Genomic DNA, 25662 nt, shown 5'->3' on the forward strand with positions numbered 1-25662 from the left:
TAATAATGAAACTCGCATTTGAAAAAGATGATTTAATGTGATAGCAATAATTATGTGCGAATAGAAAACTGTAAAATTTCAATAAATGAAATATGCAATTCAGCTGATTGAGATGTTCTTGGTCTGGAAACTGTCTTAGTTGACGGCCAACATCAGTAAGATTTCTTTTCGTTTACTTCAATTCATCTGAAAAATATATCGGACCAAAAAAAAGGTGAAAAAAATCGACTAGCGGCGATGAACTGCTCTCATACAAAGATAGCTTGTATAATTTTTTAAACCAACTCATTTCAAACTTTTTACTTAGAAGCCCTCCGTAAACATCAATTACATACATTACAATACAAGCCAGCGCCTTCCCAACTAAAGTCGTTTTTCTCTTTAATTCCTCAAAACGTAATTTGTTACTTGCGAAAAGCGTCTTACAGCAATGACCAAAGCGACTTTAACAGTTATACTGATTAGTATATACTACTTTAGCACATATTATACTAAGTGTTGCTGTTTTTGTTCCGACCCCTCCTGAGGGGGGGGGGACGAACTCTATATTCAAATGGGTTTCTTGTTCAGTCAATTTTAACAGATCGTGGTTTAAATTTTTGTGAATACTAGACCGATTTGCGTCATTATTATTCACATTTTCCGGAATTTTACCTGAATTTTTGTCAATTTTTCCTAAAATGTAAAAATTGTTAACAATAGTACTATGATTTTATTTTCGAAGACAAAAAAGTCTTGTTGACTATTTTGGTTTAATTTTTTGGCTAAAATTTTGGCTAAATATTTCTAAATTCAGCCTGTTTCATCAAAAATTGCCCCAAAATAAGCTTCTTTAGTCCACTTTAATTTTGCCTGAAGTACAAACACAATAACAACTAACACAATCTTTGTAAACTACAAAGGGAGCCATTTCTACTTCCACTTCCATTGAGAGTAGTCTGGAATTTATTTTTTGCCGTTTTTTTGCAAACTTTACTATATTACAAATAAAAAAACGCACTGTTTTCAATCTTTTAACTAACAAATTATCTACATCTAAAACTTTCGAAACAATTGAGTGTTCTTAGTGGACGAACAGCAATAGCAAGGCTGGTTCTGGTCCAATCGTGACCTGTTAAAATCCAAAATTAATTGGGCTTGTAATCAGTCGGTCTTTTTTTTACCTTTTTCATGTTAATTAAAGAGCAGAAAAATTCAGATCAAAGCTCACTGTTGATTGGTCCGATTGCTTTCCTAAGCAGTTCCAAATTAATGTAGCTGGTTTCTTTACTCGAAAGACTCGGGGCGTTTTGAATTTTGAAAATGTTTGATTCTTAAATAAACAATGGCTTATTAATTTTGCCACTATTTTTTTTCCTCAATTTGGTCAACTTGTAGCTTGCGCCTTAAGTTATTGTTTTTGTGGCTTTGATATTACTAGATTTCCATTTTTTAAATTTTCTGCGTTTTCTCGTTTTGTCACATTATCACATATTGAAAGTTCGCATATGACATTATTGGTGTTCACAATAAGGCACAATTCGATATATAGAAGTCTTCAGAGGCATAGATTATGGTTTTAACGGCTTCGACACCCCTTTCTTGAAGAATTTAATTGAAATTTTTACATGTCTTTAACTGTCGTTTCTACTTTGTCTTTTTTAGTCTCATGAAATCTCCTGGATAGTGACAGGTCTCATTGGATTTTTTGGAGGGATGAATGAGCCTATAAGTTGATAGCTGAGGGCTTTCATGACTGTTTTCAAAAATAAAAAACTTTTTAACTTCGCACTTTTGTTCTTTTTTGTATATTTGTTACTTAGTCTCGTTAATTAGAAGTCACTTATGACCTTATTGTTGTCGGGGGAAGGTGCAAGTGAACAAAATTTAATGGTTTTAAAGAATTCGTTGTGAATTTACTGGCTTCGACATGGGTTTTTCGCAAAAAAAGTAAACTAATTTTTGATTTTTGTCTATTTGACGTTCTTTTTGTTGGCGTAAGACATATTCTGAATAATTACAGGTCTCAAGCGCTTCTTCTGACAGAATAAACGAACCTATTTAGTTATTTCGTTTTGTAGCTAATGGTTTTCATGACTTCGAAAACAATTGATTTCGAAAAATACAAAGGTTACTTGGAGGAAGGCTCAATTAAACATAGTTTGAGGGGCAAAATCTAGCTTTACGGCTTCGACAGTTTTCTGGGAGTTTTTAATAGAATATTTTAGGCTTTACGGCTTTGTTCTTTTTTGTCTAATGGTTACCGAGCCTTTTTATGGAGTGGTCCCATATCTTCGTGAAGTTTAAGTTTTTTTTTTGAGTTACAGTTTTATGACGCTATTTTGACCTTGTTAATAAGTTTTTTTTTCAGAAATGGACAAAGTTTTCGATGAAATTAATGTTGGTTGTTATTGTTGTTTGATTTTTTGTTGTTGGTCTTGCCTTGCTTTCTTAATAATGACTGATCTCATCAATCTAATGCGGTATTTTTTTTTACTCCACTGAGTTATTTTTTGTTGCTGGCGATCTTTTTGTTCATACACATTTTTGCTTTGAAAAGTACTCGAATTTTTTGGGGTTTTCCGTCTGTTCCTCATTTGGTAAATATCTATGCCAAAAATGTGGATGAGCGGGGTCGGAACCTTATGTGCAAACGCACACTTCCGGAGCCTCCTTGTTACCCATCAAATTGATTACAGCCTATTTGAAAGTGTTCTCAAGTTGAATTTATAGCAATTATTTTGGCCCTGTTGCGAACTTTTGATTGATCGGTTTTGACATTGATAACATTTAGACCTCAAAAGTGGCTGGAGCGTTATACGTCCCTACGCATTTCTTTCGTAGGCTCTAAGTGTACGGTTCCTCGAAGGGATGATATCTTTTGTACTGTTTTTGTTTTAAGATGCTCGGAAAATTTGAAACAAAAACGCCCGTTATAGAAGAGTGCCACTTTCTATAGGAAAACACTTTGATCATTCCTTCTTGTCAAAAAAAATGTAATTGCTACGCTTAGAATAGTTTTGTTTAAAGTTGTTGACCTATCTTTTTGCATCTGCATTTACTTCATATAGCAGATGAGTAAATATGAGGCTGAAGTACAGAGGACCAATATCGGCGTTCGTTTTCTGTACATAATCCATTTTCTTGGCGTTATTCAGCTGACTTGTAAGTTTACGTCATCTGTGCGCGGGGGAGTTTGTTTATTGGGCTCGGTATTTTGTTATTAATTAGTTCCATTCGGCCTTTTATGCACTCTCCCAATTTTTCTTACCCTGGTTTGCAACCTGGATCTGAATTCCGAATTGTAAGATTTGTTGGTTGGCGCTGATTATATTCTTAAACGGTAACTTGGATTTTGAAAAGTTTTGCCAGCAATATGCTGTGGAAGCAAGCTATACCTTGGTTAAAACTGTTTAATTGCTCTCAAACGAAGTTTAGCAATTGTATTTGTCATGCGGTCTTTTTAATAGCCGCACAGCGATAGCTGGGGCTATTAATGGTTATTTTACTTCTCTTGGTTATTTTACTTCTCTTGGGACTTCTCTTGGTTATTTTACGACTCGAAGAGGAGTATTGATTTTCTTAAGGTTTTTTTTTACCGGAAGTACTATTCGTTCAGACGCTGTTTTAACCTAAAAGCAAAAGTGGGTAAAATTGCCATGTGAACTAATTTTTTTTTGGGTTTTTTCATCATGCGCTGCGTTTAGTGAATGACTTTTTGACTTTGAAGAGTAGTTTTTGACTGAATGAAACATATAGATAACCGTTTTTAACCGTTTTTTCGTCTAAGTGGCCCTATTTTTTGCTTGTAATTTGTTTTTTTTTGTAGAAATAATTTTTATTCAATGCTGTATTGAAATGTAAACCTCGGAAAATGATGCCACAGTGTTTTACAGAGCCTGAAAATGCTTTTCAAGTTCAAAAATTGGCTCATATTTCGTCATTTTTTAGTTAATTTGTGGCTTTTTTCTAGTAATTTCTTCATTTTTGGATCTTTCAGCCGTCTTTTTGCCAAAACTCAGTTAATATGGCAACTCCCTTTGATATTTCATTTACTCAACGCCTCGTTCTACCTCGATGTAATTTTGTTTTATAAAATTGTACATATGCTAATCCGATTTTGGTAGTATTTTCAATTTTCGTCAGTTTTTTGTTTGTATTTTGGTTTTAATTACTAGAAATTAACTTTTTGTGCAACTTGAGGGACTTTAATTTCGTTTCAATATAAATTTAATCATTTTTTGGCGCTAAGTTTTTGAAAAACAGTTAAAGTTTTTTCATATAGTGTTTCGTATATTCGAATTCTGCTTTTTTTTTGTTCTGTTCAGGAGGATGGATCGTTGTCTCGGATGACTCGTTTTCTTTTCTATGTCTCGATTGCTGAAAAATGAAAGGTTTTCGTTTTTCTTGATTTTTTAATTTGATTTTCAACTTTCAATAATCAAGAATTAGTCTTTTTGTTACGGTGTTTCTTACATTGTGTCCATATTCTTCAGTTTCTAGTTTTTATCATTCTAGCCTTGTCTTGGCGCCTATATTTATATTCGTTTTATTGATATTTTTCAGTTGTTAGAAAAGTGAATGTTTTCAGTTTTTTATTAGTTTCTCGCCATTTCTTTGGTTTGCAATTGGTTTCATTCAACATAAGGCAGTACTGAGAGTTTGCTAGAAAGCTTTTTCCAAAGTTTCCACTTTTTAGTATTTACTGCAATTTTCTTCCGGCATTGATATTGTTTTTAAACGACTTTTTGACTTCGAATTTTATTCTGTTGCTTATGTCTTTTCTATGATTAATTTAGGTTTTGAATAAGTATGAAATCTTGTTTTTGGGCATATATACAACAAAAAAGAAGCATGTGTTGTTTTTGTCTTAATTGCATTGACTGGAAATTGTTTTGTAGTGGTTCTCTGTTTCTTAAATTTGAACATTCTTTTTTGAAAAATTAAACTTAGTTTCAAGATTATTATCTGCCATTTGCCTTCGCAATCTTTTTGAGATAAGAATCATGAATTTTTTCAGGGTAATTGATAGTCCTGTCAGCGTTTTCAGCATATCAGTTTTTTGACCATCCTAATTATTTTTTTATTTTTTAACGTTACCAAACGTTTTCAATAAAAAATTTGGCTGCACTTTGTTCCTCGTGGTGACAGTGGTTAAAACTTCACCAATTTTTATATCAGACCTGGAGAGTTAATGAGTTAATGATTTATTACAAAAGGTAATGGCTTGAGTTGAGATAACGTTTTTTCTGTAAAGTTCTGACGATTCGAGTCGCTTCCGGAATTCTTCCGGCTATGTTTTTATTTCGTCGTCGCGATTTTTGTTACTACCATATGACGTCACAACCACTTTAAATCTGCTTTTTGTTCATTCGATCGTGCAATTTCAACTGAAGTGCGTGCTTAACGTCATTTTTCGCTCTTAGTGGAGCGAGTTTTTTTGTTCATTTGCGTGATTAAATTTTTGGTCACACTTGACTTACCTCACTCACAAAAATGACTTCCTCACTTTGAAATTGACTTTTATTTACTTTAAATCAAAGACATAAGGTCAAATGGGTGTCTCTAAATAAAGGTTATTAGAGAGCAGCTAATAGGGCCAGAAGAAACGTATACAGTTTTTTAATCAAAATATAACACCAGCCTTCAATGAAGAGACGAATTTTTTTGGTCTCTCTTTTTTACTGTTTTTTTTGAGACTGCAGATCTACGAAGCTACTGCGGCTATTTTCTGTCAATCTGGCAGCTATGTTATGCGATTTTTCGCTCTACCAATTTTTCTTCAGACGTTTTAAACTTTTCATCCGCAAAGTCGGGATAAACAGGTGAAACCCGGAGGTGAAATCCCGAAACTGCTGAGATAACATAGAATTATGCTGCAAAGGCGGTTTGGACCCCACCGCTCCAAGCTTCCTACTGTGCGCCCCTACTGCTAGCCTCACTAAGCCCAAGCTGGTTACTACAGAAACCAACCACTCTCCGCTCTTTTGAGAGCAATTTGTGCAATTTAATTTTTTGAGCTGTGTTAATGTTCTTATTCAGTATATTGATGTTTGTAGATAGTGGTGAGTGTTCAGCTGACTTTTTTACGACATTATTGCAGAGTATGAATTTAGGTGGACACGTCATTGTCTATGAGCACAAGTGTCGAAGCAGACGAGGAGTCTGGAGCTGTAAAGACTAGTTTCAGGCACTATGAAGAACAACTGCCTATGGCGTACTTCGAGGTGAGAGTGCCATCATAACAGATGACACATCTGACTCAAACTGAAATGTTTTTTAGTGTGGCTAAGTTATGTACAAATTCACCATAAGGCTAAAATTTGCAAAGGTACATGTAGATGACGTGAGCGGCTCTAGTTTCCAATGTTGACGCTAAGGTAAAAGTAATTACATATTCATCACAATAGAACTCACTGCGATCTATTAAGGTCTAGCAGAGATTGAACTGTTTGTTAAATGGCTTATGTCTTGGTTAAACTTGGCGCGCAATTTTGCTAATTCTGCGATTTTCTTCGAGTTTGGTGTTTAGGGGCGTCACTACTATAGATAGATGATTGGTACTTACAAATTCAGTAATGTAGTGTGTATGTATTTGATAACTGAACAACGTATCTGGAAGGTTTGCACGTCAGGATGAATTTTTTACAAAATCGAATGTAGACAAACAAATTTTACGATTATATATGATTGTTCAACCAGTGAATTATGTTGTAATTTGCAGCAGTGCGATGACGCGAGTTTTTTTGGGGCGTCGAAATTCTTAATACTGTTGTCAATGCCCTAAAGAAACCAGAGAAAAATGGTAATTCAAATGAAAGTTTATCTCATCATAGCTGCGAAGCGTAGCTATAGTGCTGTGCTTTTTAACGCCTCGGAAGGGGAGGTTAAACTCGTGGTTTAATACGGAGGAGGTGTAACTCGGAAGAGGATTATTGGCTTTGGGTCTTTTTGTCGGAACTGTTTTTGTTTATGCGGCATTTTGAACTCTAAAAGCCAAATGAAGAAATTTCATGTTGTGAAGGGCCGTTCTTACTTAAATGTTTGACCCCCTCAGTCACCCCCGGCCCCCTCAACACTCACATTGTCCACCGTCCTTCACCTGTCGATTTGAACCCCCGTCTCATCTAGCTTTCGCAACCCTACCCCCAGCGCTTGACCCCCTCCCCCCCCCACACACACACTCCGTTCACCGCCCTCCCTAATGCTAAATGCTAGCATCCCTAAGCCCCAGATGGCTACTACCGGAGGCAAGTGCTCGCCGGTCGTTTTAAAGCAATTCGTCCGACGTTAGTGTGTGGTCTGTTATGTTTAATAGCCGCCCTCATCTCAGCCGGCTATTATAGCGCTCCTTTTTACAATTCAAAGAATTTGAATTGTATTGGGGCGCTGTGTTTTTTTACAACTTAAAGAATTTGAATTGTATTGGGGCGCTGTCTTTTTTTTAGATCTGTTCACACATTTTCATGATTTTTGAAGTCAACTTGGAGTAGTGATTTTGGTCACGCGGAAACAGGAAGTGGAGCGAAAAAGCGAGTGGTTTTGCGGCGTGAAATTTTTTCGCTCAAAATTTAAAGTAGAGTGAGAAAACGGTGTTTGAACAAAAATTCGCTTTCTCGCTAGTGGTTTTTTGTTCACATGCGGCAATTTCACTTTACAATTTACAATTTTTTTTCAATTTTTTTCGATTTTTGGATCGGATTTTTTTTCTAAATGGTTTTCCCAATCCATTCATAGTCCGTTCTTGGTCTAGTTTTCTGTTTAGTCAATGAAAATTCTTTGAATTGTACGTCAGGACTTGTCCTGCTATGTTTTTTTTTTAAGATGTGTTCACACATTTTTCAATGACTTTGATCTTTCAAAACGGGATAAACAGGTAAAGCCCAGCGAGCATTAAGTTTCATTAGAGCCCCAACGTGGGCTTAAGTAGTCCTTCAAGTGCTTAGAATGGTGCAGCTGCTGGGATGGCCTTAATTGAAGGTTAAAAGGTAGTTTTTAGGAGTTTTTGGGCTCAAAATGCAGCAATTTTTCATGTTTTTTTTTGTGATTTTTGAGTTTTTGTTTGATTAGTCTTAGGTTGAAGTTTTTAAAAGTTGACGAAGGCCTTTTTCGAGACAAATTTACCTTTTATGACTATTTTATGAGCTATATGTTTTGGTACTACAAACACAAACACGCACATTGATACTAATTTTTGCAATTTTTTTCAAATTTTTTGAAAATTTTTGTCATTTTTTTGAGTTTTTTGAGCTTTAGGGGCCAAGGAATCTCCTTTGGGGTTTTTAATAGGGCACTGCATAGTTTCTAGTAACAACGGATTGGTTTTCATTATTTTAATGTCTCAAATTTTAGCACATTTTTGATAAAATTTGCAATTTTTTTCAAGGTTTTCTAAAGTTTTTGTCAGTTTATCGTATTTGCCCAATCTTAAGTACCAAAAAACCTATTCCACGGTCTGATGAAAGTAACTGCATGGTTGTTAGTTTCAATGGATTTGTTTTCAACAATTTAACCTTTCGAATGTTAGAAATTTCTTGATAAAATTTTCAATTTTTTTAAGTTTTTCCAAAACATTTGTCTTTTAGTCAGTTTTTCTCACCTCAGTAGCCAGCTAACCTCATCCAAGGTTTGATAGTATGTTATTAAATAGTTGCTATGGGCAAGTGAATGGTTTTCTACATTTTATTTTGAATGATTTCTATTTTTTGAAATTTGAAATTTTTCCTTAAATTTTTTGCCTATCGGTCTTTGAGCCCATGAATTTTTGAAGGCTTGGAATTGGGTTACGGGATAGCGTCTAATAGCCTCTAGATACACAGAAACGATTCTGAAGATTTAAATATCACGATTTTCCGTAACTTTAAAATTTGCAATTGGTTTCTTTTTTAATTTTTCGGTCATTTGCGAGTTAATCGATCTTCAAGGGCCAATGAATTTCTTTCAGTTATTGCAGATATAATACAGGACCGATTTCAGAAACAAAAATTGGTTTTGAAGCTGTTTTTGAAATAGGTATAATTAAAGAGATCAAATTTTTCCTTAGGGGTAAAAGCTTCTAGAGTTTTAGCAATGAGTGTATTTTTGTTTTTTTTATTGTTTTAATTTCTCAGTTTTTGGGAGATGATTTTGTTTTTCTTTTTGCTGGCATTGTTCACGTGATCTACTGGTCATGTAGAGTACTTCTAAGTTTTTCATTCAATTCTTTGAATTGTATTTCAGGACTTGTCCTGCTATGTTTTTTTTTTACTTCGTCGAGCTTTTTTTCGCTTTACCTTTTTGCTGCTTTTTCGACATATTGCGTGAAATGTTTTTGACTTCTCTAGGCTAGTTTCACTCTTCTTTCATTTTGCTCAAAGTCTTTTTAAAAAGCAGCTGCTCAGCAAAGCAATTCAAAATCAAGAGAGTCAGTATTAAAAAATCAAAGTCAGAAATAGAAATGGGATAAACCCATTACGCACAATTTTAGATGCCCGCTATTTGAACGTCGTTCCTATAAGTATTATTTACCATCTCTATTGCTTATTGGTATTGATAGTAGCCCCTGTAGCCTCTCTCTAAGAAACAGAAGTATGTTCAACTACGAAATGCCATCAAAATAAATCGGACTTAAAAAATGTTTTTGTACAAAAATCTTTTTTTTTTTCAATATCTTCTATTCGTTCAATTCCAATCATGCTTATTGGAATCAGCGGCGGCTATTTTCCGGCAATCTGCCGGGTATGTTGTGATTTGAAAATAAGGGTTGAATTTTTAATCTGAATCTCGTTTTGCATCGCGCTTTCTGTTTGGCCTTCGTGGCCTTTTTCATAAATTCAACAAGTTAAAATCAAATTAAAATTTTGTGCATTGAATTATGTAAGTTTATTAGATCAAATGATTACTTATTATTAATATGCTATTTTGTCCTCCAAGAGTTCAATCCTTATAAGAATATTCTGTCAAATTTTGTTCGGAACCAATTTAATGGGAGGAGGAACTATATACTCAAATGGATTTTTTTGTGCAGTCAATTTTGGCTGATCGATATAGTCATTGTAGAGAGATGTGAGTGGTATCATTAGAAAGCCCGTCCAGCGTAGAATATGGAGTTAACAAGATCTTTTGAATTCCTTTTACAGGGATTTATCGAGGTTTAAAGTTATGTTAACATATGAATGATTTTCGCTGTTTTAGTTCACATTTTCCGAATTTTTACGCAATTTGTTTCAAATTTTGCTAATGGATCCTTGATCTCGTCCATTTTTTCCTCATCATAAATTAGATAAAATGATGCGGGTCATTGTATTAGCATAGAAAAAACTAGGCGAGAATTGACATTTTTTTAATTTGTTTCCCAAAGGGTGACCGGCACGAAGCTAATACAGTAGGCACAAGGATTTCGCAGCTTACCAAAGCAATTTAAAACCAGATAAAGTACAGACAGACCTTTTCATAATTTGCTAGTTTTCAAATCTCGGAAGGAAGCAATTCTTGGTTATGTCAGCGCAAATAATGTATCTGATAAGCTCACTGTTCGAACATTGCCTCAACTGTTTGCAATATTTTTTGCAGCGTTTTTCGTTTGCTCGCGTCAGATAGCTAATTTCTTTCTTATCCTATCTATGTAATGGCAGAAGCTGTTATGGTCACTGCACAAAAATTTACTCCAAACATTTTAAGGGCTTCCGAGGTAAGAAAATGTGCAAATTAATTTTTCCAGAAAAATTAATATTTTGAAAATATTAGCAATTCCCTCTAATGTTTTTCAAAAATAGCTCTGCATTTATCACAAATTTTGGTTTTCAAGTCATCTGTAGGATTCATTTGCGTAAATTTGAAATAAATTTTAGCGTGGACATTCAAAAAGTGAAAAAGCGGAATTAAAAATTTTAATTTTTTAAAATAATTTCTCGCATTTTTCTGCTTCACTTAGCAATTTTCTAATCTTGTCTACCTATTTGTGGATATTTTTCTGCTCATTGAGCATAAATTTGTTTGCAACGTTTTCAGAGTGAAAATTGAAATTTTTGAAATATCTTCGTTTCTGAGAAAAATTTTCAGCCAATTTGTGTAGTTGGTAAAGATCCTGTTTGCGTGGAAGTTATTAAAGTATATAATTTCTAGTTCTTCCTTTGGCTAAATTGTTTCAAAAAGCAGAACTTTTACAACTGGCCCGTTTTTCTGTGGCCCGTTCTAGAAAGTTCTGTGTCCCGTTCTAGATTCATCCAGCTGACTGGCATTTTGCAGATTATGGTTATTAGTGGCGAAAGCAACTTAAAGACTACAAAAGTTTTTTGCGCTGCTTTGAACAAAGCATTCTGACCTAAATTTTTCTCCAAAGTATTGTGTTTTGTTTGCATTCTGTCGGCCTCATTTCGAGGATATATTTTTTTTTCAATCGATTAAGTTTCTCCTATAATAAGACTATAAATTTAGTTGCTTGCACCTGTAGTTCTCGATTGCCTAATACTGGAAAATCTAACTAGTCACATTTATTAGCATTGAGTCTTAAGGACAAACTTTTATCGGGCTACTTTATTTAAGGCAAACTTTTTTAAAGACAAACTTTAAGACGCACTGAGGCAGATTTTGTATTATATACGTTGAGTTCTTACGTTAATTTTGATGCATAATTTTAGGTTTGAGAATTTGAGAACACTTTACGGTAGACCGGAACTAAACGTGTAGTATTTACATGTCAGCTAATTTTATCTGAAACAAAATATGCAGTCAATTCAAACAGAACAACGTAGTTTCAAACTACTATTGCCGTTATCGTATGCGCAACTGTTGTAGGAAAATAACCGCTGAGTTTTATATTTGCTGAATCAACGCTTCTAAGGCCACCGATAGTTCTTTGTCCTGTCATCTAGAATTAGATAAAAATAAATGTAAATAATTCAGGTGCTCAAAGTTATGAAGCAAATTGACAGAAACATGTTTCTTCAAATAGTGAGAAGATTATTATAACCATTATAACCACAACCATTATAACCATAACCTACATGTCAAAGAAGATGAGAGCTATCCTGTTTTGGCTAGCTAGTGCCTTTATGAGCGCTGGTTAAAAATTGATTTTCCCAGAAAAGTGGGGACACGAAACTGAAGAAACTCCGAAAATATTGTTTATTTCTCAAACAAAAATTGTAGCAATCATACAAGTCTTTTCATGCTATTTTTTCGTACCACCGACTTTTCGTATGAGAGTTTGTTTCGTCCGCAAAATCGGGATAACATCTAAAGCCCGGAGGGCAATAAAACACTGAACAGTTCTTCCAGAGACCTGCTAATCGGTAGTAGTTGAGGATAAATTCATGATGTGAAGGGCCGCGGTTCTTAGAGTTTGTCTCCCCTTCCCTGCCCTGCCCTCGCCTCCCCTGCCCTGCACTGCCCTGCCCTCCACTCCCCTCCCCCCCCCCCAACCACACACATACTTCCTACCCCAGTCATCCCCCCCGTCCACTTCCTACTCCCCCGCCCAAAAGTGTTGATGAAAGAAGTTGAAGTTTCAGCAAAATGATTTATAGAAAACTGATGAAATTCTATTGGCAATTAGCTCCACGAAGCTTTCTAATAATAATAATAATAAATTGTTTCCATCAGTCAATAAGTAGCTTTTCACAATTACTTGTAGAAATACAATCACATATTTGACTGTGGGAGAGCACTATTGGGCCGATGGCCCGTTCTCAAGTGTCTCGTTCAGTTTATCTGGATGAAAGTGATTCAAAATGAAGAAAGAAAAAAAACAGGAAGCACTATTTTTCAAGGTAGCATTAAACCCAGTGAAAACATTATTCTGGTTATGGAACGCCTTTGAGTTGTGATATTAAAACTCATACAACAGTCTGACTATGTCCTCATTACCCAAAATATAATTATCTAGAAATTGATGACAGAAATTTTTTGTTTCGGCAGTAGACATGTTTTCAATCTTTTCTATTATTTCATCATCGTAACCTAGAAGCATTCTTAAGACTCGCCTTATCCTAACTATTTTTGAAAAACTGTGAAATAGATTTTTACCTTGAGCTATTTTGTTTTTAATCAACCGCTTGCTTTTTTTAAGGCAATTTTGCATTGAGAAACCCTTTGAAATTGGTGAAATATTACATTGTCCCCTTATGTTTTTTAGTGTCTGCTTAAGTACCTCATAGGCATGTAACTCCGAGGCTAAATAGATCCTATGTTTTACTCTTTCTTCGTAAATGCTTTCAAACTTTTTTCGATGAAAAATTAGCCGCACGATACGTTTGATAACTTTGTCTATTTCCCTAATAGTTGTGATTGTTGTTGACCCGTATATCAGGACTCCGTATTGTACTATTGGCTGTATGTATGTTTTAAACGCTTTTATCATCTGTGATTCTCTCAAAACATTTCTTAGTTTATAAAAGATAGAACAATTCGACAAAAGTTTTGTGACCACATGCTTTGAGTGCTTTGTGAAACGTAGATCGTTATCTATCGTGATGCCCAGGTATTTGAAACTTTGTTTTTCAATTTTAGTGTTTTTTATGAATGTTCTTGACACAACATTTTTTGATTTTTCGTTACAAAAAGCATGCCTTTTGTTTTTTCCTTGTTCAGTGTTAGTTTGTTTTTTATGAGCCAATCATTGACGTTATCTAGTGCTCTGTCGTGATCATCGTCAATTTTCGATGCAGAACTTCTGCTCTTCACAACAGTGTCATCGGCGTATAAAATAACATTTGATTTTTTCTGGGACAAACTTAAGTCATTCATGTAGATAATAAACAACAGTGGGCCAAGAATTGATCCCTGTGGCACGCCTAGTTCTATAAGATTCAGTTTGGACTTTTTATCTCCAATTAAAGTATATTGCGTTCGTTTGGACAAATATGATTTTAAAATGTTGTATATTGGACCACGCAGACCATATCTATAACACTTTTGCAGTAAAATCTTGTGATCGACAGTATCAAAAGCTTTCTTTAAGTCTAGAAAGGTGCATTTGGTTTTTTCACTGTTGTTGTGGAGATTTGATCTTATTTCCTCTATTAAGGTTGCAATGGCATCAACTGTGCTCTTCCCGTGCCTGAAGCCAAATTGTGAATCTGAGAGAATTTCGAAAACGTTTAGGTAGTTTTGAATTCGATCAAATATAATCCGCTCAAAGACTTTCCCTATAATTGGTAGCAACGAGATGGGCCTGAAATTTGATGGGTCATCTTAATTTCCATTTTTGAAGAACGGTATAACTTTTGCTATTTTCAAACTCTCTGGGTATTGTCCAAGTTCTATGCATCTGTTAAACAAGAATTGTAAAGGAGCTGTTAAACAGTCAGAAACTTTTTTAATGAGAAAATAGTTCAAGTTATAGCAATCAAGACTAAATTTGTTTTTACAGTTGTTGATAGCGTACATTACGTCATTTGCAGATATTCATTTTAGAAACATACTTTGACTCTGGTTTTCTATCGTTACGGCACTTCTTGTTAAAAATTCTGCATTCAATTTTTTCCCAATGTTTGCGAAGAACTCGTTAAACTCATCTACTTTATTTTGCGAGCAGACAACTTTAGAGGACTCTGAATTGCCGGCTAAAGATCTGTAAAGCTCAAAAAAAGATTTTTTGTTTTTTAACGAATCGGTTTTAAGTAGATTTTGATAAAAAGTTTGTTTTTTAGATCTGATGAGAGATTCAAGGTTTTTACAAGGTTTTTGGAAATTTTCGTGAATTGGTGGACTTCCAGTTGTATCTGCCAGTTTCTTAAGACTACGTTTTTTCGTCGCTAAGTTTTTAACCTCATTATCGATCCAATTTTTGTTCTTTTTTTGTGTACGATATTTTTCAGGAAGGTGACTGTTTAATGCTTCTGTGAGCAATTCGTGAAGTTTTTTGAAGGCTTTGTCAATTGGTAAGAGTTCTAAACTACTTCTGTGGACCTCAAATTGATACCTGAGATCCTTTTCGAGTCTTTCTTTTGTAATTGGATTATCTAGGTTATGCCAATTGCGGTTTTTTAGAGCTTTAAAATACTTTTCTGGACTGCCATCGAGGTCAAAGGAACCTTCTACCGTGTGATGATCTGTTATGCTGGTTGATTTAACTTTTGTTTCTATAAAAAAGTTAGAAACTATTGCGTCAATGAGCGTACCTCTGCCATTTGATACCCTCGTTGGGTCGTTATTGCTTGATATACTGAGACCGTTTCCGGCTAAAAGGCTTTTTAAGCTTTCGGCTTTTTTGCTGTTTACTAAAAAATTAACATTAAAATCCCCACAAAGTACGTGTTTTGTTTCTGGGTCAACCATTAGGCTGTCGAGATATCTTTCAACCGTCAAGAAATTGGCTTCATTAGTGCAATTTGGTGGCATGTAAATACATGAGAACCAGATTTCTTCTTTTATAGTTTTGATGGCGACTGTTAGTAGTTGAACGGAATTCGTCTCTAATTTTTTAACTATCTGACAATTTATGTTATTTTTCAAGAAGAATGCAACACCTCCACCTCTTTTTTTTACGATTGCTGGATATAATTGTTTGATAACCATTCAAAGAAAAACAGTTATTGTTATAGCTAGGATTTAACCAAGTCTCAGTAAGGCAAACTGCTTCAGGTTTCTGAGACATGCTATTAATGTAAACTTCAAACTCGTCTAGGTTCTTAGATACGGATCGAATGTTTTGAAGAACAAATTGGAACTGTACGGGATTACAGATTCTTTTATTTGTCATTGTTGACGTAGAGACACTTTTCGTTATCAATTCCCTGCCATTTCAGTCTGGTTTTTTTTTCTTGTATAAAACTATCAACTATTTTGATATAACAGTGCTTAATTGTTTTTTTTTGATTTGTTGCTTGCGGAAATCACCAGCTTTCTCTATAAAGTTTATACATTTTGGATAGCCAGAAAACTAAAAAGCTGTAGAAGTGTTTGAATAAAAGTTAGAAGTCTTGGCGTCGACCAGCTTATTCATTTTTCTGGCAAATTGGCGTACAAACAAGCGTCCAAAAATATCAATGCGTCATTGGTAATATTGGTAGAAATTCTGATGTTGACGTAAATTTGTGTAAACATCATCGAGTCAGAAATAGGAATTTTGAAAACAGCCGTCAAATATGAGACTGCAAAATTTTAAAATGTGTTCCTGATGTTCATTTCCGTTGTCAGAATAAATAAGCTTCATTCAAGTTCGGTGATTTCAGAATATAGATTCGCTGTTTTGTGGACAAATTATATTTGCAGCTGCCTCTTTGTTGCTGCAAAATTTGAATAAATTTTATTTTAGTCGGCAAAGCATATTGTGTCGGCCAATTTGGTAATTGGCTGAACCTCTGGGTTCTGATGCAACTGATATTAAAATAATGTTCCTGAGTACCTTCTTCATAATTTTTCTACTCGCCAATTGTTGAATGGTGATTAAGTTCTCCAGTAATGCGGATAATTTGGTCATCATAATAAGCAAACGTAGCGCAGCAGCTGAACTATTGTTTTTTTTTTTGAAAAATTCCAAGCTGAAGTAATTGTTCACACATTTCAGGCTAAAATAATGGCTATCAACTTCTAAAATTTCTTTAATATTTGAAAAACCCTTAGTTCGAAGTTACCAGATATCATACTGGAAATAAAATCAAGGAGTTGTGTCTTCAATATGAACGCAAACATGATGATGAAATATTAGTCTCTGCTTTTTGTCGAATATGGTAGCAATCTTTGTAAACCTAAATTGTTCCGTTCCACTTTAGTGGGAGGAACTATATACTCAACTGGTTTTTTTTGTTAAGATTTTTCGCTGAGATTTTTCGCTGACCGATATATTCATCGTACAGGGTTGTGAGTGGTATCATTAGAAATGTGGTCCAGCGTAGAATTTCAAACAAAACCAGTTTTTTTAATTGCTCTCAAACGAAGTTTGTAGCAATTATATTAGTCCTGTTGGTCTTTTTTATGCAATTTTTCGCTTGACCGATTTTTCGTCTGACGCTTTTGACTTTTCGTCCTCAAAAAAGAGATAAACAGGCAGCGCCCAGCGGGCACTAAGTGCTCTTAGAGCCTTTCAGCTCTGTTTCAGCTCGAACTGTTTTGGAGACTTATACTTATGGTGTGAAGGGTGGTTCTTAGAGGTTGAAGATCGGTTGTTCGTCACCCCCACTTTTGACCCCCCACTACTGCCCCCTACCACGCTGTTGCCCCCACCCCACTGTCGCCCCCCTCCCCCCCTCCCCCCCCCCCCCCCCAACCGTGGCTACGTTCGGACAACCGATCGCTAAAAACACTCAATTTTATACTAATTTTCACAATTTTTGCAAGCTTTTTGAAAATTTTCGTCATTCTTTGGGTTCATTCTGCCATAGGTGTCAAGGTACCTCCTCTAGAGTTTAATAATAGGTTTCTGCATAGTTTCTAGTGGTAGTGGAATGGTTTCAACATTTTAACATCACGAATTTTATTATTTGACAAAAGGTGCACTTTTTTTCAATTTTTTGACATTTATTTTATTATTCAAGTTTTTACAGACCCAGGGGCCAGCAAAACCTCAGTAAGTGTTTAATAATCAGTCACTGAAAAATTTTTTTTGGCCATGGGATTGTTTTAAACTTTTTAATATCACATTTTTTTTTGCAAATTTTCGATAAGTTTTTTCAATTTTTTTGAAATTTTTTGTCGGTTTCTAGGATTCTCCAGCCTCAAGAGCCGATGAACCTCCCCCAGGGTTTGACAATAGGTGACTGTATAAATTCTAAATAGAATAAAATATTTTATTTTTTATTTTATTAAATTATTTTCAAAATTTCAACAGCACGAATTAAAGCTTTTTTTACAAAATTTGCAAATTTTTTTTTTCAAATTTTTTAAAGATTGTCATTATTCAGGTTTTTCAGCCTAACAGAAAATCTCCGTTAGCTTTTCATAGTAAGTTACTGGAAATGGTTTTCGGCCATGGATTAGTTTTAAATTTTAGCAGTTTTTTTGTGCAACTTGCAGTTTAAAGTTTTTTGTTTTTTTTTGTCATTATTCAGGTTTCTGCAGCCTCAAGAGCCACATAGCTTCCTCGAGGGTTTGGATATCGGTTACTGCATAGCTTCTTAATGCAATGGAATGTTTTTCCAGATTTTAATAGCAGTTTTCAAAAATTTTTTGCAATTTCAAGTTTTTTGAATCTTATTGAGTTTAATTTTTTTATCATTTTTTCCGGCACCAGGGTCCCTGGGACCTCCTCCAAGGTTTGATGATAAGATGCCGCATATTTTCTATAGTTAATAGAATGATTATCAGTATTTTAATGCCTCCAGCTTAAGCAATTTTTTTCAAAAACTTTCTTGTTTAAATTTTTGGAAAATTTTTTATCACTATCCAAGTTTACGGATCTTTAGAAAAGCCGTTGAATGATTTCGATTGCTTGCTAAAGGCTTTCATGACTTTGCTTTTAATTGTTTTCAAGAAGTGTAAATGTAATTTCTATGTTGGATATTTTTGTTTTCTGTATACTTATTAATTAGTCTCCATTGAAACCGGTCGCCTTTCTTTTCTGGTGAAAGACCAGTCATTTGGTTTAGTTTAGTTTTTATCTGATAATATTTTAACTTCATCAATAAATTTAAAAAAATAGACCATGAGTTTTGGTCGTAGGTAATGCTTGTTTTTATGAGTTTACCGGATCATTATGAGCCGGTAAAACTATTTAAAGCTTGAAATAGGGATACTGGATAGTCTTTTGAGACGATAAAATGGTTTTGAAGATTTTAATATCTTGAATTTAGCAATTTTTTGTTAAAATTGGCTATTGTTTTCAAAATTTTTGAGGATTTTTGTCCTTTTCGGTTTTCGGAGTTTAGCGATCATCACTGGCCAATAAAGCTTTTCAAATCTTGCAGATGGATTCCTTGACATAACTCCACAGACAGCAAATAGTTTTGGACATTTTAACTGCGAAGTGTGGAAGCTTTGCTTTTAAATTATGCAATGTTTTGCAAACTTTTAAAATATCAGTTTGTTTATTTACTAACAAGGCTAGAAAACTATAGAAGTTGAAGAATTGAACAAAGCTAAAGCTAGTCTCACTAAACCGTGGCTAGCTACTGACAAAGCCAATCGCTCGCCGGTTGTTTGAGAGCAATTCGCCCGACGTTAGTTGGTGATGTTTTTTAACTTTGTTTTTCCGTTGGTGAACGCTAGCCTAACTTCCGTTGTTTTGTTAAGATTTTTGTAATTCTCCTTAAGTTTTGATCAATGTATGCTAAAATATGATTGAAATGTTCACTATAGTCTCAATGATTTTACGTTTAAAGATAAACGGGAGCTGGTGAATTGTTTGAGCCAACTGTTTTTGCTATTTTTGCAGCCTAATTTTTGAAAATTCGGAATTTCCTTTTTTTCCATAAAAATGGTAGCAAATATGCTTTTCTGGCCCCTTTTTTCCAGTTTCACCGTTAGTGCAGAAATGAAAAATGCTGACACGATCTTTGTTAACTCAGATATTAGCTTATTGTACCTCGGGTTTTTCAGAAAGTTTTCTGAAGGTAACATTTCTGCGATCTTTCGCTAATTAATTCAAAATTTCTGAAAAATGCCATTTATTTTTGATTTATAATAATAGACGCCGTCGGCTATTATAGTGCTCTAATTTTTTTGCGACTAAAGAAGTGACTATTTTTACTTTGTCGTACTAAACTTTTTTTGCTTTACCTCAGTTCACGGCTTGTTCTACATTTTGCTTGAAATCTTTTGGACTTCTCTAGGCTATTTTCACTCTTCTCTCATTATGCTAATTGTTTTTAGACAGCAGTTGCTCAGCAAGGCATTTCAAATTCATCAGAGTCAGTATCAGAAAACGACATCAGATCTAGAAACGGGATAAACCCATTAAGCCCAATTTTAGATGCCCGTTATTCGAACTTTGTTCTTAGTTACCATCTCTAATGATTATTGGTATTGATACTAGCCCCTGTGATGTCTCACTTCAAAACAGGAGCCCTGTGATGTCTCACTTCGAAACATCAAATTATTTGGCTTTTTAGAATTGTCTGCCTGCAAAAATCATTTCCATTAGTTTCTTTTTTCAATCCCAATCTTGGTTATGGGAATTAACGGCGGCTATTTTCAGGCTATCTACCGGGTATGTTATTTTTGTTTTGCAATTCAAAACAACTTCCAATGTTTCAGAACAATGCGTTTTTCAACAGCCGGAAGCGATAGCAACGCCAGGTTTGGTCCCATCGTTGATTTTAATAACGAAAAAGGATTCGGATTGTATTTCGGTTGTCGTTTTAATTTTTTTTGCAATTATAGCTGCGAAGCTGTAAGCTGAGCGTAGCTATATTGCGGTGCTCTTGGTTTTTTTTGTTTCGTCGTCTGACGCTCTTTTTTCGTTTTACATTTGTTCACACAGCAAAGCTGAAAAAGTCAAATTTTCTGAATGACTTCTTCCTCTCACTAACGGCATTTGCGCGCGTGACGTCATTTCTCACTCGCTTTAGCGAAAGTTTTTAGGTTATTTGCCTGATTAGATTTTGATCATACGTGACTTACCTCACTCAATAAAATGACTTTTGCACTTTAAAACTTAATTTTAATTTGAATTTGTTTAAGGTCAAAGGAACTCATATGTGCAATAAAGGTCCCTAATAAGAGGCTTCTGTGGAATGAATTGTAACAAGCTTTATTAATTTATCGCTGAATTTTTTTTAGTCTAGTTTGAGTGGCGTCGATTTTTTTTTCAATTTAGATCTGTATCTGTTTCTATCTCTTATATGGCACGCAGGTCTATTCTTTCGCAGCTATTTCGGCAATCTGCCGGCTATGTTTTTGTATTCCAATTACCAGCAAGTCTATTTTCCTTCAAAAATGCAATTAATAAGAGGCTCGATTTGTGCCCAATTGATGTCCAATAAATCAATATTGTTTTTCAAGTAAAGCTCATGGTTTTTATGCCTTGACAAATTGTTTTCCTTTTATGAACACTTTTTTGCCTACATTCAGTGTTCTTTGCTGAATCTAATTAATCAAATGGTAAGTTAGGCATCGAGAGAGCTAATACAGAAACTATATAATGTTTGCAGTTGATACATAATGTTTTATTAGTAATATAACTTAAGTACCAAATATTATTTAGTACCCAAAATTTATCTTTTTTTATATATCGACATTTCAGTCAGTTTAGGTATTCCGGTAAACTTTGGAATATTTTGAGTTTAATGGAGAAGAAGTAAGAGCAGGACTAGTTTTGGCTCAGTTGTGGAATTTTATACTTTTTGGGTTTTAATTTCGCTCTATATATATATTTTAGAAGTACTTTTGCCGTTCTTGTTTTTTTTGTTAGTTACAGACCGGAATTATTTCAGATCAAATCTCATTTCCTGACAGTTTTAACGTACCTGCAATTGAAGGCCTATGAGTTTACATGATAGTTTCTGTGAAAAGCATATATTTTACCGCTTCAACAATGTGCGTAAAATTGTTAAATTTTTTTTAGTTCTACTTGTGTTCTTTGTTATTTTACAGTCTTCAGACTTAGTCTCGCAAATATGTCCAATTGGTTTTCTAAGCTGCGAAAAATACTCGACTTTTGATTTTTTAACTGGAAAACTCACTGTTTTATTTTGTCATATTGTTTTATAAAAATAATTTTTCTGAGATTTGCTAATTTCTTTACTTCTACTACCTTTTAGCGTATTCTCAGCAAAGAAAGGAGTCGCATTCTTTTCAATCAAACTAATTTTTGGCTTTTATTGCTTTTTTATTTATTAAATACTACTTTTCGGCGCTGATTCGACGAGTTTTCATTATTTTTTCAATTTTTTGACCATTTTATATATTTGATCTCCTTTGTTGTCTCGTCCGATCATTACATTAATGGAATGGCACATTAATAACAAGCTGCAGATCACATAATTGGCGTTGAAAGAAGGAGCAGTTGATCTTATTCAACTTTTTCAGTGAACAGATTTATTTTACAGGCTTCGACACCGTTTGCACGCAAAATTGAATTGACTGATTTTTGCCTGTATTTGTTTTTTGTGGTCGTATGACATTCTGGATGCTTACAAGTCTCGATTTTTTGTGTGAAAGTAGAAAGGCCATTGAATGATTTCGATTGATTGCTAATGGCTTTCATGAATTTGCTTTTAATTGTTTTCAAAAAGTGTAAATGTAATTTCTAAGTTGGCTATTTTTGTTTTCTGTATACTTATTAATTAGTCTCCTTTGAAACCGGTCTCCTTTCTTTTCTGGTGAATGGCCAGTCATTTGGTTTAGTTTAGTTTTTATCTGATAATATTTTGACTTCATCAATAAATTTTTAAAAAAATAGACAATGAGTTTTGGTCGTAGGTAATGCTTGTTTTTATATGAGTTTGTTGTGTCTTGTCTTTTACTCTCCTTGATGAATGGTATCTTTGGCGCTCTATTCTCTTCCTCATTTGGGGGACAATTAAGTCACAAACGTGGTTGGGTGGGTTTGGAACATTGTGTGCCGGCGCAAATTTGTGAGCCTTCTTGTTCGTTATTTGACCAAAATTGTGCGTATAAAATGACAATTTTTAATTGATCGAAACTGTGGTGGAATGGTGGAAAGACTCAGGTGTGAAAAATGGTTATTGTGTAATGGTTTTTTTTTATTTAGAATAGATTAAGTTTAGGGTGAATTGATTGAGGAGTGAAAAATTTGTTGCTTTTGATTGCTTAATTAGCTGCTCTCAAGCGTAGTTGGTAGCAATTATCGGATCTTTTCCGTTTGTGCCCCCCAGCTTAGTGGGCGCATATTATTTGCACCCCCAGACGCACGTGCCATATTTTTACACAATGATTCGCTATGCAATGGCACGTGCGCTGTAACTGGGGGGGGGGGGCGTAACGTACTGGGGGGCACACGGAAAAGATCCCAATTATATATTAGTCCTGCAGTCTTTTTTAGGATTTTTCGCCTTACCAATTTTTTGAGACTATTCTAGTCTTCTTCTTCATCAAAAAGAGGCTGAGGAGATCTCGTGGAGCCTTACGCCTTATATTTTCTAAAGATGCAATCCATCAAAACTGTTTTGAGGCGACAATTTCATGAAGCAAAGGGAAGTTCTGAATCTTAAAATTTTGAACCTCTCCCCCCCCCCCCCCGCGTCCCAGTCATCCCATCCCCTACTTCTCTCCCCCACCCCACTACTCTCGCCGTTCATCTTCCTCCACGTGGCGATTTGGACCCCCGCCTAGCCCTGTGAACTCAACCTCCCACCCATGCTTGACCCCCTCCCACTGCGCTCAGCTCTTCTCTATTGCACGCCGTAATGCTAGCTAGCATCGCTAATATTACTTATTTGTAGTTTGAACATTACTGCTCCAGGCTGTTACAGCATGTGAAAACTATTTGAACTGTAAAATGTTTCTTAAAATGTTTTGCCAAAACAAAACAGGTTTTAATTTTTGCTCTGGAAAACCACGTTTGACGTAGTAATATTAAAAATGTGTGTCTTTTTACGACTCGAAGAGGTTTAATGGCATTAGAAAAGTTTTAGTTTTTTTCAGAATGATTAGTTCTCAGTGTTGAAGTTTTATTGTTTTCGTGTGATTATTTCGTATTAGTTTTAATCTTTTTATGCCCATTACGTTGTCGAAAATTTCATCTTGATATTAATTGATCTTGTTTTTTTTTAATATTTTTGTTTTAAAACTAATCCTTCTTTCATGTTTTAATTAATCTGGCGAATAATAGTACCTTCAATTGAAGCCTCTGAAGATATTTGTTGGTGCTAGAGCGTTGCCACCCACGAGTTGAGAAAGTTGCAATTGAAGTCGTATTGACATTTATCTGAGAGCAGCGTGTACGACTTGTATTAAGTATTCTCGGTAGTTTTTGCTTTTGTGCTGCTTGTCTTTATTGACTCTTAATTATTTTTAATTAAGTCCCTTTTGATTTTATTCCAATTTTCTCTATGCATTTTTCTGGTCATATGTTCAATAAAAAAGGAAAAAAATTTGGCCAGGAAAAGTTTTAGTTGATGGGCATCAGTTTGTGAACACTTTCGTGTTTGATTTCTGACTTACCTCACAAGCGATTCGGGATATAGCTCTGGCACGAAGACTTAATGTTTTATTTAAAGACTTTGTGCTTTATGTTGTCAGACGTAGATTATAATTCTGATTGATATTGGTTTTGAGCGTATAAATTGCTTTCGAGCGAAGTTTGAAGTAATTATTGTAAACGTGTGTCTTAAAGCAAAAAATTTGTGCTTGACTGTTTTGTTCCCTAACATTCTTACAGTTTCATTATACGATTGAATTTTTCACGCGTGATTTTTGCGTGACCTAAATTGCTCTTACTCAGAAATTCTGTTGCTAAAGCAAACGCGATTGTGAAATATTGTGTCAGAAGACCGTCATAGCCGAGTTGATGATGCTTCAGACTATCACGACTGAGGTGGAGGTTTCGAACCCCTCCTTGATCGGAGTTTTTTACCCATAAAAAATTATCCAGCCTAATGCCGCATCTGAATTAAATTGCCCCGCCTGTCGTTTGAGAGCAATTTGTCCGACGTTAGTCGGTTTATGTTTATGTTTGTTGATAGTTCTCATTACCTTTAGAGCTATTGTATTTTATTTGAGTCATAAACTATTTGGTAAGTTTTGGGTATTTGGCGCGTGGGCTAGGTACATTGTCAATTTGGGCTTGTCATTGTTAATGATTAACGTTAGCTGCAAATTTTCAATGCATTATTAACCCTGGTGGTCTGTTCAGGATCTGAATGAGGTTATTAGAGGTCACTCGAAACAGACTATTGTCTCCTTCTTCTATCTTCCGAAGCCAAACGTTAGCAATGTCAATGCCAAATTTAAGCAGAAGCCAAAGCTCTCAAATACCAATACAGTTGATGAACATGCATCTACTGGAAACGAGAATAATACAACTCCTGAGAAATGCGAATCAGCTAGTGATGAAGAGCTTGTTTACAACTGCGAACGTTACCTGGAACCCTTGGATGCTCTGACCAGGAACTTGCCGCCGTCGCTGCTTGTTCATGGTGTATCAGCTGTAACTTGTACTAGCTTTTGAGACTTTTGCTGATCTCTATTTTACTTACTATTTAGCAAAAAGTAGTGCCATCGATAAAATCATTATTCCATTCTGTTCAATGTGATTCTGAATTGTGTAATTCTAAATGTACCTAAGTGTATTATTAAATTTTTATTTTAATACAAAATTTAGTTTTGATATTTTCTTGGTTGTTGTCTGTTTTGCGCAAGGAAAAGCAAAACTTATTTGATAGTTACGGCTATCACTGTTTTTATGTTCCCACCGCGCTGTTGTTATGAAGGGACTATATACTCACAGGTTTCTCAACTCAAATTTGGTCGATCGATGTTTTTCATTTTGAAAATTATCAGTTATATCCGGAAACCCTACGACCGTGGAAAGTTTTCATTTGAGGATGACAGCCTTTTTTGAGGTGCTATAAAAGTTAGTTTTAGTTCTATTAACATTTGCTTTTTTAAAGTACTTTTTTTCGAAGCTTATTTTGCGTTTACATCGAAACTACCGGTCATTACTAAATGCTCCTAGATGAGATTTCCCTATTTTGGAATATTTTGGAGTTGTTGTCTAGTAGGACTTCATCAAATATTCACCGATGGAGGACTGATCTCATCAATGTTCAGCCAGTCTTTTCTGATGAGGTTTTCATTGATTTTCTTATTTTCTGTTTTTATGAGACTAGTCTGTCTGTGCAGTCTAGTAAAATTTGTTCCCTA

At 34.8% G+C, this 25662-nt stretch overlaps 1 protein-coding gene across 2 annotated transcripts in view; it reads left to right on the plus strand.

Annotated features, from left to right (window-relative positions):
- Positions 1–25132, plus strand: part of LOC142358720 (solute carrier family 12 member 9-like) — a 44503-nt gene extending 19371 nt beyond the window's left edge. For both annotated transcript variants that reach the window (XM_075410256.1, XM_075410257.1), the window contains exons 8-9: positions 6096–6206; positions 24653–25132. In XM_075410256.1, coding sequence (XP_075266371.1) covers positions 6096–6206; positions 24653–24967 — 426 coding nt within the window. In that variant the 3' untranslated portion in view covers positions 24968–25132. The remainder of the gene's footprint in view (positions 1–6095; positions 6207–24652) is intronic.
- The last annotated feature ends 530 nt before the right edge of the window (positions 25133–25662 follow it).

Source organism: Convolutriloba macropyga, chromosome 2 (assembly GCF_964194025.1).
Source record: "Convolutriloba macropyga chromosome 2, txConMacr16.3, whole genome shotgun sequence".
In the NCBI taxonomy this organism is placed as follows: Eukaryota; Metazoa; Xenacoelomorpha; order Acoela; family Convolutidae; genus Convolutriloba; species Convolutriloba macropyga.